We start from the raw sequence: 13,179 nt of genomic DNA on the forward strand, positions 1-13,179 counted from the left end.
AGCGTTGAGATTACAGGCGTGAGCCAACACGCCCAGCCAATCTCTCTCTCTCTCTCTCTTTTTTTTTTTTTCCAAGGAACAGGGTGTTGCTCTGTCAAACAGGCTGGAATGCAATGGTGCCATCATAGCTCACTGCAGCCTCAAACTCCTGGGCTCGGTGATCTTCCCACCTCAGCTTCCCAAAGCACTGGAAATACAGCTGTGAGACCCCATACCCAGCCTCTTTTCCATTCTTTTTCAACTTAAATGAGTTGCCTTGCTTCAAAACTGATTTTAGCACATCTCTGAAGTGTTTCATACGGCCACTCCACACTTGTAAACAAGCTGTTTGAGAGTTAACAGACAGGATGTTTTCACAGATGCTAAGGCAGCCAAAAATATTTCTCTTTTAACTTCTTATGATCAGAAAGTTACATGTTTGCATGAAGAGGAAATAAAGAGAAGATTTATATTGAGGTTTTATTAAAATAATTGTGTATCAATCATTGCAGTTAGAACCTATCTGATAGTTTTCCTTCCTTCCCTTCCTTCCTCCCTCCCTCCTTTTCTTCCTTCCTACCTTCCTTCCTTCCCTCCCTCCTTCCTTCCTGTTCAACTGTCTTTCAATCTTACACAAAGTGTGCCTTTGACTTTCCCCTAGGGAAGGAGGAAGAGGAAACATTTATTTACTTTATGTTCGTCCAGTTAAGTTATAGTCTGTAAATTAATCCCCTCCAGAGGAAGATACTCTCAAATGACTCCAGTTACCTTGGAGGAAGGTAACTTATCTCCCTATTATGGATACGACTTGGCTGTCAAACCCTGAATTTAATAAACACAAATTGATGCTGATGGAAGCTTTAAGCAGATTTCGACTGCAGGCTTCAGTGGTAAGTCTAAACAGTACAGTTCGGGAGTGGGGACTAGGGACCACAACCTCATCTGCCCCTTTAACCACTTCTTAAGCCTTCAAATAATTCAACTTGCTTCTTCACTAGGACTCCACAGGGGGCCCCACATATACATTCCTCCTTTCCAACATGACCTTTTTCCCTTCCACATTTTAAATTTTTTCATCTTGAACTCTCCAGCCTCAGTTCCTAAGACAGAATGCTGCTCCAAAAGAAATGAATCAGTTGAAAATCAAATTGTTAGTGTTAAAATTAGGGCCACAAATAGTGCAATAACTATTAGAACGGAGGTTGGGGTCACAGTGGTTTATTAATAAATAATTTATGACATTTGTCATTTCTTTTTTTTCTTTTTTTGAGACGAAGTCTTGCTCTGTCGCCCAGGCTGGAGTGTAGTGGCTTGATCTTGCCTCACTGCAAGCTCCGCCTCCCGGGTTCTCACCATTCTCCTGCCTCAGACTCCTGAGAAGCTGGGACTACAGGCACCCGCCACTGTGCCCGGTTAATTTTTTTGTATTTTTTTAGTAGAGACGGGGTTTCACCATGTTAGCCAGGATGGTGTCGATCTCCTGACCTCGTGATCTGACCGCCTCGTCCTCCCAAAGTGCTGGGATTACAGGCGTGAGCCACTGCACCCGGACAACATTTGTCATTTCTTATAACAATCCATATAGACTTTTATATATATATATAAATTTTATATATATACATATATATATATATATATTTTTTTTTTTTTTTTGGATGGGGAGACAGAGTTTTGCTCTGTCGCCCAGGCAGGAGTGCAGTGGCATAATCTCAGCTCACTGCAACCTCTGCCCCCACAGTTCAAGCATGCCTCAACCTTCTCAGTTACTGGGACTACAGTCACATGCCACCACGCCCGGCTAATTTTGTCTTTTTAGTAGAGATGAGGTTTCACCATATTGGACAGCCTGGTCTCGAACTCCTGACCTCGAGTGATCCACTCGCCTTTTTGTAATCCCAAAGTGCTGGGATTACAGGCATGAGCCACCACACCCAGCTGACTCTAATATATTTTTTAATTGAATGTAACCTAAATTTTTTTTCGTTAAAGGTATATATTATGATTTTCAGTTTTGGCATTCCCCGTAATTATAAACCACTCTATATTCTTTCTGATTTCTGTTGCTGATTTGACGTAGACTTGAGGAAGATAAGGATATAGTCTGTATCCTATCATAGATAGAATTTTTTTTAAGGTTAGTCAAGTGAAGCAGTGGGAGTAAAGAAGAAACAAAGAAATCTGTTTCTTCCGTAACTGGTTGTGATCAATTAGTTGTAAACACCACTGTACTCAGATCAGTGACAGATAGAATGTTACTTTAACCAAAAATCAAAAATAAAATATCAAAAACATTGCTAAGAGGTTTAATTCCTCCCAAAATCCCTGAGGGGAGTTCACATAAAAGAGTTATGCTCTGGACTGGGCATGGTGGCTCACGCCTGTAATCCCAGCACTTTGGGAGGTCGAAATTTGAGGATCCCTTGAGTTCAGGACCAGTGTGGGCAATGTAGGGAGACCCCATCTCTTAAAAAAAAAAAGTTATGCTCTGATTTTATGTTTCGCTTACTTTATAAACAGATGTGGATTTATAAAAACCAATTATATGACCGGGCACGGTGGCTCACGCCTGTAATCCCAGCACTTTGGGAGGCCGAGGCGGGTGGATCACGAGGTCAGGAGATCGAGACCATCCTGGGTAACACGGTGAAATCCCGTCTCTACTAAAAATACCAAAAAATTAGCCGGCCGTGGTGGCAGGTGCCTGTAGTCCCAGCTACTCGGGAGGCTGAGGCAGGAGAATGGCGTGAACCCGGGAGGCAGAGTTTGCAGTGAGCCAAGAGATTGCGCCACTGCACTCCAGCCTGGGCGACAGAGCGAGACTCCATCTCAAAAAAAAAAAAAAAGAAAATTATAGATATATATATACACATGGTTTAATATACACACATATATTACCTAGCTCTGTTGACTGAGAGGCCTGAAAAGCAGTGATATCCAGTAGCAGTGAGCACATTCAGAACCCACATCTTGGTTTCTGAATATCATTCTGCAATAAGGGAAACCAGGGCTCCTTAGTGACATGGCTGATTCTAGGCCTGAGATAGGGAAAATACAAGCTCAGCCTGGAGCATCAGACTCCACAAAGTATCAGAAAGTAAGGAATTGCTTAAGAAAACAAAATTATGGGGCATGTCAAAGGGACATAGACGCCAACATAAAAGAAATTCCAAAAGCAAACGCTGGAAGAATTCGATAAACAAAATAAATAATATTGTTGTGGATTATGATCCAACTATAAAGTAAATATACATTGAGTCCATACTGATACAAGTAAAAGACTGGATAAATAAATAAATGGGGAGAAGAGACAAATATTCCTCATAAAAGAATTCCAAATAATATATAGATAGATACTCCCTCCTTCAGGAGGTAAAGCTTAATTTCTGCTTAAGAGGGTGCTTAATTTTCCTCTTAAGAGGGTGCTAGACTTGTGACTCTCTTCCAAATAGTAACTTTACAGTGGAGAAACCTGGTCAACAACTGCTTTAGCCAAGTGAGGAAGGTGAACATTCCTGGTGATGTCATGTGGCTATTAGGTACACCTTCATACGGTGTAATAAGAAAGGCATTTTACCTTTGAGGTATTCTTTCCAAAAACCCGTAACCACTCCAATCATGAGAAAAAATATCAGACAAACCCAGACTGAGAGGCATTCTACGGGATACCTGACCAGTTTTCTTCAAGCATGTCAAGGTCATAAAAACAAGGAAAGTGGTGAGCATGGTGGCTCATGCCTGTAATTCCAGCACTTTGAGAGGCTGAGGCGGGCAGATCACGAGTTCAGGAGTTCAAGACTAGTCTGTCCAACATGGTGAAACCCTGTCTCTACGAAAAATACAAAAATTAGCAGGGCATGGTGGCAGGAGCCTGTAATCTCAGCTACTCAGGAGGCCGAGGCAGGAGAATTGCTTGAACCCAGGAGGTGGAGGTTGCAGTGAGCCGAGATCCTGCCACTGCACTCCAGGCTGGGCAACAGAGCAAGATCCCATCTCAAAAAAAAAAAAAAAAAAAAAACAAGGAAAGATTAAGAAGCTATCACAGACCAGAAGAAACTAGGAAGACATGAAAAGTAAATGCAATGATGGACTATTTTTTGTAGAGACGGGGTTCCCCCTATGATCCCCAGGCTGATATCAAACTCTTGGCCTCAAGCAATTTACCCCCCTCGGCCTCCCAAAGTGCTGGGATTACAGGCATGAGCCACCGTGCCAGGCTTGTAGCTCTTTAATTTTGCCAAATATACAATGTCTTCACGTTTCTCTGATTGTCTCAGGTAATTCCATTTTTTTCTTCTGTTTGTTTGCTTTGAATCAGGATCCAATCATGAGTCACACATTGCATCGACCTCTCAATCTACAAGTTCCCCTTCCTCTTTCTAAAAAAAAAACTTCTTTGAAAATAATGTATTTAATAAGCCAGGTTGTTGGGCCTATAGAATTTTCCATATTCTGGATTTTCTTAATTACATCCCTGAAGTGTTGTTTATCTCTGCAGGATACCCTTAATTTCTGGATGACCATGTGTTCCCGATGGTCAGACTGATTCGGAGAACTGTCATCCTCGTCCATCTATTTAAAATGTCCCCATTGGCTTTTATGCCATAAACAGCTATTGATACTCATTTACTAGACCTATAATTAATTTATTAAAGGTTACAAAATAGTGATATTCTATTTCTACCATTCCTTCATTTTGTTAGCTGGAATTCTTCTATGCAGAATAACTTTCCTTCAAAGCTATTTGGTTATCCTGAGGTATGATTGATATAGAAAAGGCAGGAAATGCTGGTTTCTTTCCCTTTATTTAGTATTCTTCAGACTAATGAACAGCTTCCATACTATTCTTCAAATGTAAACAAAGTTTTCTACAAAAGGTCTTATAAATTTTTATTTTTTTAAAACGATTTATTCTTAGATATCTCATATTTGGCCTGCTAGTGTAAATGGTGTATACATAAGCTTTTCCATTGGGTTTAGTTAGGAAAGGTTTACTTTGAAACTTTTATCAGTGACAACAATATCAAGGAAAACCTACTAGAAATCAGAAAAATTTAAGTCAGTGCTTCTCAAACTATATTAAAGAGCGTGTTTTTGTGTAAATAGGAATGAAATTTTAGAAAAAAGTAAAAAAGGGCCGGGCACGGTGGCTTATGCCTGTAATCCCAGCACTTTGGGAGGCCGAGGAGGGCAGATGATGAGGTCAGGAGTTCCAGACCAGCCTGGCCAATGTGGTGAAACCCCATCTCTACTAAAAATACAAAAATTAAAATAAAAAAAAAAAAATAGCCGGGCATGGTGGCGCATGCCCATAGTCCCAGGAACACCGGAAGATGAGACAGGAGAATCGCTTGAACCCAGGAGGCGGAGGTTGCAGTGTGCAGAGATGGCACTGCTGCACTCCAGCCTGGGCAACGAAGCGAGACTCCATCTCAAAAAAAAATTGTTTTTAAAAAGACCGTTTCTGATATTTTTAATACTTCCAATCTATTGAGGCTAGTATTTAAAATACAATAAAAATTAATTATTGACTTACATGATTTCATATAGTCCTTTTTTTCTTTACAGACAAGGTCTCACTCTATCACTCAGGCTGAAATACAGTGATATAATCATAGCTCACCGCAGCCTCAACCTCCTGGGCTCAAGCAATCCTCCCACCTCAGCCTCCCAAGTAGCTACCATGCCTGGCTATTTTTTTTTTTTTTTTTTTTTGAGAAGGAGTTTTGCCCTTGTTGCCCAGGTTGGAGTGCAATGGCATGATCTTGGCTCACTGCAACCTCAGCCTCCCAGGTTCAAGCGATTCTCCTGCCTCAGTCTCCCAAGTACCTGGGATTACAAGCACCCACCACCACACTTGGCTAATTTTTGTATTTTTAGTCGAGACAAGGTTTCACCATGTTGGCCAGGCTGGTCTCAAACTGCTGACCTCGTGATCCGCCCTCCTCGGCGTCCCAAAGTGCTGGGATTACAGGCGTGAGCCACCGCACCCGGCCAGAAATCTTTAATTTATTAAACATATTCCAGATGGGTTTAGTGGCTCAGGCTTGTAATCCCAGCACTTTGGGAGGCCGAGATGGGGGGATTGCTTGAGGCCAGGAGTTCAAGACCAGCCAGGGCAACATAGCAAGACCCTGTCTCTACGAAAACAAAAACAAAAACAAAAACAAAAAAATAAGCTGAGCATGGTAATGCACACCTGTAGTCCAGCTACTCAGGAGGCTGAGGAGAGAATTGCTTGAGCCCGAGACCGATTCAAGGCTACAGCAAGAGGGGTTCACACCACTGTACCCCAGTCTGGGTGAGAAAGCAAGACCCGATCTCAAAAAATAATAATAATAAATATAAAATAGTCCTATAATAGATACATTTGTGGGCAAAAAAAATGAGCCATTAATATTTATTAATCTTTAAATGTTTTTGTAGGACCCTTTTATATTATCTATTAGGTTTCTATTGCTGCATAACAAATTACCACAAACTTAGCAGCTTCAAACAACACATTTCTTATCTGGCAGTTCCCATGGGTCACAGGTCCAGGCACAACTTAACTGGGTCCTCTAATCAGGGGTTCACAAGGCTGAAGTTAAAATGTTGGCCATGCTGTATTTTCATCTGAAGATGTGACTGGGAAAGAATCTCCTTCCACACTCATTCAGGTTTTCGTCAGAATTCATTTCCTTGCAGTTGCAGGACTGAGGACTCCAGTGTTTTGCGGTTGTCTGATGGAGGCCACCCATAGATCCCAGAGGCTGCCTACGGTTTGCTGCTGTGCGACTCTCTCCCGGGCAGCTCACATGGCTGCTTCCTCAAGGCTGAAAGGACAGTCTAGCTTCCGTCTGCTAAGGAGTCTTATATAACACAGTGTAATCACAGGAGTGTTGACATCCCATTACCTTTGCTATCTCTATTGTATTGGTTGGAAGTGAATCACAGGTCCTCTCTATACTCCAAGACAAGGGCACCAGGAGGCAGAGATCACTGGGGTCTCCTTAGGGTCTGCCTGCCACACATTCTCTATGCAATTCTGATTTCTCCTTTGACATACAAATAGAGTTAGAAAAAAAAAATGATAAAGAGCTTCATGAGCATTTTATACCAACCTATAAAGGTCAACTGTGCTGCTTCAGGTCTGTTGCTTCAACTACAGACTTGATCAGGATTTTTAAAAATAAACATAACTTCCTGTATAAGCACTGTGCTAAAATCGCAGAAACTAGGACCGTATCTTGGTTTTTGTGATAATGCTAGCAGAGTACACTCAAGAATAAACATAACGGCATTGGATTGTAAAGACTAGGGTGAGGCCAGGCGCAGTGGCTCACACCTGTAATCCCAGCACTTTAGGAGGGCAAGGCAGGAGGATTGCTTGAGCCCAGGAGTTCGAGACCAGCCTGGGCAACACAGAGAGACCCAATCTCTACAAAAAAGAAAAAACGTAGCTAGACATGGTGGCATGGGCCTGTGGTCCCAGCTACTTGGGAGGCTGAGGCAGGAGGATCACTCGAGCCTAGGAGGTTGAGGCTGCAGTAAGCCATAATCACACTATGGCATGCCAGCCTGAGTGACAGAGCAAGACCTTGTCAAAAAAGAGAGAGAGAGAGAGAGAGAGAAGGAAGGAAGGAAGGAAGGAAGGAAGGAAGGAAGGAAGGAAGGAAGGAAGGAAGGAAGGAAGGAAGGAAGGAAAAAGAAAGGAAGATTGGCCGGGCGCGGTGGCTCAAGCCTGTAATCCCAGCACTTTGGGAGGCCGAGACGGGCGGATCACAAGGTCAGGAGATCGAGACCAGCCTGGCTAATACAGTGAAACCCCGTCTCTACTAAAAAAATACAAAAAACTAGCCGGGTGAGGTGGCGGGCGCCTGTAGTCCCAGCTACTCGGGAGGCTGAGGCAGGAGAATGGCGTAGACCCGGGAGGCAGAGCTTGCAGTGAGCTGAGATGCGGCCACTGCACTCCAGCCTGGGCGACAGAGCGAGACTCTGTCTCAAAAAAAAAAAAAAAAAAAAAAAAAAGAAAGGAAGATTATGATACCAAAGTGACACAAGTCGTGAGCTCTTGTGAGGAAAGTCATTGGCTTTGTAATTACCAAAACAGGTTTTGGAAGCACCCAGTCTTTGGTTCAAACCCCACTCATTTGCTGTGCAAACTTATTTCACTTGTTATTTGCTTCCATCTTCAGATCCTTGCACATGCAGTTCAATCGGCCTATACAAACTCTTTACCTTCATCTCTTATCTACGTCTTCGCTCACATCTCTCAGGAAGTCTTTTCTGATCTTCCCTAGACTGTTGGGTGTGGCTAAGTTGCTCCATTACACGCTTGAAGTAAACAAACATTTGCATTCTTATTGACTGCCCAGCATCTGAACCTTCATCTGTGTTTGGGGACTCTTCACCAAATGAAGCAGCATCCATGCCCCACCACAGACACTGAAAATGCCAGATATTTGTTTTCCTACCTCCACAGCAGGGAGGAAGCTGAGATACAACCTAGACTGCACCAGTCAGTTCCATTCACAACAGACTTTGAATAAATAAGGATACAGTGAAATTAAGAAGCAGGGATAATCCATTGTAGTGAGGGGGCAGAGGTGGTAACACCCTGTTTCCAGAGGCAACAGTGTCAGGGATTTAGAACACAGCCTCGTGCCCAGTGTAGTTGGTCTGGATGCCAAATCCATGGAGTGTAGCCTAGAGAGAGCAGGAGTATTGTCATCACAGGACCAGCACCATGACTTTTAAAGGCCTTGTTCCTAACTTCCAAGCCTTGTTCTCTGGCCCTTCTGGAGTTTGATCAGCTACTAAATGCCATTGTAATAAATTTCCTTTCTGCATATGGTAAGCCCAAATTGATTTTTGCTGTTTGTTACTAAGAATCCTGTGTGCCTGCTGCATCTGGAACCACCCCCGACACCACACTTTTTGTAATGTAATTGCTTACTCCTCCGTTGCCACACTAGACTCTAAGTTTTATTATCATTGGATCCTCAGTGCCCTGTAATCACCCAAGAAGAAACTGGTTGAGTGAATGAATGAAACTATTATTATCGGGAATAATAGTTTCTTGTTTTTTTCTTTTTTCTTTTTTCTTTTTTTTTGAGACAGAGTTTCTCTCTGTCGCCCAGGCTGGAGTACAGTGGCATTATCTCGGCTCACTGGAACCTCCGCCTTCCCAGGTTCAAGCGATTCTCCCATCTCAGCCTCCCGAGTAGCTGAGATTACAAGTGCCTGCCACCATGCCCAGCTAATTTCCTTGTATTTTTAGTAGAGATGCGGTTTCACTATGTTGGTCAGGCTGGTCTTGAAATCCTGACCTCAAGTGATTCAACTGCCTTGGCCTCCCAAAGTGCTGGGATTACAGGCATGAGCCACCACACCCAGCCAAAATAGTAGTTCTAAAGAAAGATGGTGAATGTTTTTCTAACAGGAAAGAAACTTGGACAACCTCCATCTCAATCATCTCATTTTACAAAGGAACTGAGGCCCCCAAAGAATAAATGATTTGCCTAAGTTTAGTGGATGAGTTCACAGCTGTTTTTTACTCCCAGGTCAGTAAACTTTCTACACACCATGATGCCTATAAAATGTTATCGGCATCAATGTTTGTGTCTCCCACCTCCACCTTCATATGTTGCAGCCCTAGCCCCTCAAGGTGACGGTATTAGGAGACATGGCCTTTGGGAAGTAGTTACGTTTAGGCGACATCATGAGGACAGGGACCCTATGATGGAATTGGTACCTGTGAAAGAAGAGGAAGACACATCAGAGCTTCCTTTATCCACCATGGGAAGACACAGCAAAAGAGAAGCCATCTGCAAGGCAAAAGAGGGCCCTCACCAAAACCCAACCACATCGGCACCCTGATCCCAGACTTCCAGCCTCCAGAACAGTGAGAAATAAATGTATGTTTAAGTCACCTGGGCTATGGTATTTTGATATAGTGCCCAAGCTCAGACAAACATTTTATTTGATGATATTTTCACTTTAAGCTTAAACTTGGCCAGGCGCAGTAGCTCATGCCTGTAATCCCAGCACTTTAGGAAGCCGAGGCGGGTAAATCACCTGAGGTTAGGAGTTCAAGACCAACATGGTGAAACCTCATCTCTACTAAAAATACAAGATTAGCCAGGTGTGGTGGTGCATTCCTATAATCCCAGCTACTTAGGAGGCTGAGGCAGGAGAATCGCTTGAACCCGGGAGGCACAGGTTGCAGTGAGCCGAGATCTCGCCATTGCACTCCAGCTTGGGCAACAAGAGTGAAACTCCGTCTCAAAAAAACAACAACAAACAAACAAACAAACAAAAAAACAACAGAGCAAACTTAAACTGAAATATACATGCATTTATTGGTAGATAGTGCAGAAGGCAGGTTCAGGGGTTATGAATGCTAGGAAGTTTCAAGGATGGCAACCAGAATATGCATTCACGTTTGCTATGTGCGCCCAGGTGTGAGAGCCAGAGCATGAAAATTACTTCTGCTCACGGGGAGTCCACTACATACACTATTTTGTCCTCTTGGGAACTCTATAAAGTCGAAATTGTTATGCTACAGATTATTAAAACAAGAAAAAAACAGGGTCAGTAAAGGTAATTGAATTATTTTGCGTGCTGCAGCCAACCACCAAGTTGCAATGACCAAATCAAAACCAAATAAATTGCTCACTTCTGGCCCATCTCATGTCCCCATCTAAGTTACATCATTAATTTAAAATCCTGTGACATTTTTCATAATCTAGACAGGACTTTCCCTTCTTTCGTCTGTTTAAGTCTTGCCACTCTTCCTACCTCTCAGAGGGAGGAGTTCATAATAATAGGCATAGGCTATTAAATCTTCTAACCATTTCAGATATCCGTAAGTACACTGACTTATCATATTGCCATAAATAAGCCTAGGAAACCCTACTTCATAAACGGTTCCTTGTCCCTACATTAGGTAATCGGTGTGAATTTCCGTAAGTCTCTAAATTCAAAGCATTAATGAACTACAAATAGGCTTTTAACAATTGAATCCCGGTTACTATTCTAGATCTTTTCATTTATTTTCAGAGACCACTTCTCATTTAAGTGGCACTTAGCAACTAAAAAGATTCACAGAGTGATTCAAAGTCGAGTATGATGTCCTCACTGTTGAACGTTCATAGAATATTTTTTCTCTTTCCATAGTCTTGAGGACCAACGCAAACGTCTAGGGGATGTGGGATTCTTATCTGCTAACATATCTTTGGCATTAACTCCCCAAATCTTTGAATGCAAGGCACACTTCCCTGGCACTCTAAACCTCTAGTTTAGGGACACCCGCCGCAGAGCGGAATCATTCAAGGTCACTGGGGCAGCAGGTGCGGGACCTTAACCGGCGCTGCCTGGCCCGTCTCCATCTCCGAAGTCGGCTCAGTTCTCCGCCCACTCTTGGTGGCTCAACGTCGCCGACCGCGACCTCGCTTGGAGACCCCGATCCGCCCGCCCTCCCGGTGGCCGGTCTTGGAACCGCGCTTCTGGAAGGTTCCTGAGTGGCTGGCAGTGGGGGCGGCTCCGGGAAGCCGGGGCGGAGCCGGCGGCGGTCGGAGCTTCAGGCTACGCCTCCCTGGGCCGCTCCGCCCCGCAGGAGACGCTGTAGTCGGCGGTAGGCGGTGGCGCCGCGCCCGCTCTCGCCCGCTCGCCGGCCGGCTCTCCTCCAGCCGCAGCACCGGCGGGCCGCGCTCCGGGGGTCATGCAGCGCCTGGCCATGGACCTGCGGATGTTGTCCCGGGAGCTCTCCCTCTACCTGGAGCACCAAGTCCGGGTGGGGTTCTTTGGCTCGGGGGTGGGCTTATCCCTCATTCTGGGCTTCAGCGTCGCTTATGCCTGCTACTACCTGAGCAGCATTGCCAAGGTGAGCCGGGGGTGGCGCAGGGCCGCGGGCTGCTGCCGGGAGCGAGGGTCGCAGGCGCAGTGCGAGGCTGTGCGGCCAGGGAAAGTCGGCAGCCCAGAGGACAGGCGGCGAGCTGCTCCTGAGCGGCCGCCAGGAGCGCGAGCGGGAAATCCGACAGTCCCCGCCCATTCGCCCGCTCCCTGGGGGGTCCCGGCCGGGCGGTCCTGGGAACGCAGCCTGGACCCTGCTGACCTCCGCGCTGCGGCGCTGCCGGGTCGCTGATGGCGAAGCCGGCGGCGCACTCGGGAATGCCGTGGCGCTTTTGAAAATGACTCCCGGCAGGGCATGGTTGCTCACGCCTGTAATCTCAGTACTTTGGGAGCCCAAGGCGGGTGGATCACTTGAGGCCAAGAGTTCGAGACCAGCCTGACCAAAACGGTGAAACCCCGTTAAAATTACAAAAAATTAGCTCGGCGTGGTGTCGGACGCCTGCAATCCCAGCTACTCGGGAGGCTGAGGCAGGAGAATCCCCTGAACCCGGGAGGCGGAAGTAAAAACAAACAAACAGTTGCCTTCCCCTCGGGGCATTGGCGAAACCCCCGTTTCAGTCCTGTGTGAATTCTTTGCGTCAGCCCTCCAGAAAGAGATGTAATCGGAGGGAGCGCGCGCGCGAGCGACAAGTCTTTACCGGTTTCTGGTTTGCGGTTGGCAGAAACTTTGCTCTGGGCCCTTCTCATACTGCTTTTCCCTTCAGAAACCCCAGTTAGTGACGGGGGGTGAGAGTTTCAGCCGCTTCCTTCAAGACCACTGTCCCGTGGTGACAGAAACGTACTACCCGACGGTCTGGTGCTGGGAGAGTCGAGGACAGACCCTGCTTAGACCTTTCATCACTTCGAAGCCCCCGGTGCAGTACAGGAAGTAAGTGAATTTCCGTTTTCAGTCATTTCTGCAAAATCACAGTTTTTTGTTTGTTTGTTTGTTTGCTTATTCCCAGTTCTTGGTTAATAGAATCTCTGCTTTAGGAAGTATATAGAACAGAAAGAGGGAATGAAAATGGAGGGTATGTCCCCGGCTCCACCCCCAGCTGCAGGAAAATACTCAGGTATTTGCCTCCTGGTCCCCGCCCTAACCCCCGACCTGATGTAAATAGTTTATTTTTAGGATGAGAGAAGTGTTTGGGGATTACTGTCTTGCAGTTTGTCATACATCTGTCAAAAAGACCCAGATCCTTTGATGATCTGCATTCATTCATTGATATGTAGCAGATACTGGGGTGGGGGTGGGGCGAGAAGGATGCCTCTTAATTTGGGTTTTGGGCCATTGATTGGTGTAAAATGACTTCCTATTGACAGGCAAAT

At 45.1% G+C, this 13,179-nt stretch overlaps 1 protein-coding gene and 1 non-coding gene across 8 annotated transcripts in view; both read left to right on the forward strand.

Moving 5' to 3' along the window:
* The first annotated feature begins 7,155 nt into the window (after positions 1 to 7,155).
* On the forward strand, positions 7,156 to 7,325 carry LOC114673912 (small nucleolar RNA SNORA81). Its single transcript, XR_003724758.1, has one exon. It is a non-coding gene; the product is annotated as a small nucleolar RNA SNORA81 (small nucleolar RNA).
* Positions 7,326 to 11,566: 4,241 nt separating this feature from the next.
* The window catches only part of ABHD3 (abhydrolase domain containing 3, phospholipase), a 47,073-nt gene continuing 45,460 nt past the window's right edge, over positions 11,567 to 13,179 (forward strand). For all 7 annotated transcript variants that reach the window (XR_013408147.1, XR_013408146.1, XR_013408148.1 and 4 more), the window contains exons 1-2: positions 11,567 to 11,842; positions 12,576 to 12,739. Coding sequence is in view for 2 of the 7 variants with exons in the window: in XM_015121648.3 (XP_014977134.1) it covers positions 11,681 to 11,842; positions 12,576 to 12,739 (326 nt within the window). In the remaining 5 variants the exon portion in view is untranslated. The remainder of the gene's footprint in view (positions 11,843 to 12,575; positions 12,740 to 13,179) is intronic.

Source organism: Macaca mulatta, chromosome 18, assembly GCF_049350105.2.
Source record: "Macaca mulatta isolate MMU2019108-1 chromosome 18, T2T-MMU8v2.0, whole genome shotgun sequence".
In the NCBI taxonomy this organism is placed as follows: Eukaryota; Metazoa; Chordata; class Mammalia; order Primates; family Cercopithecidae; genus Macaca; species Macaca mulatta.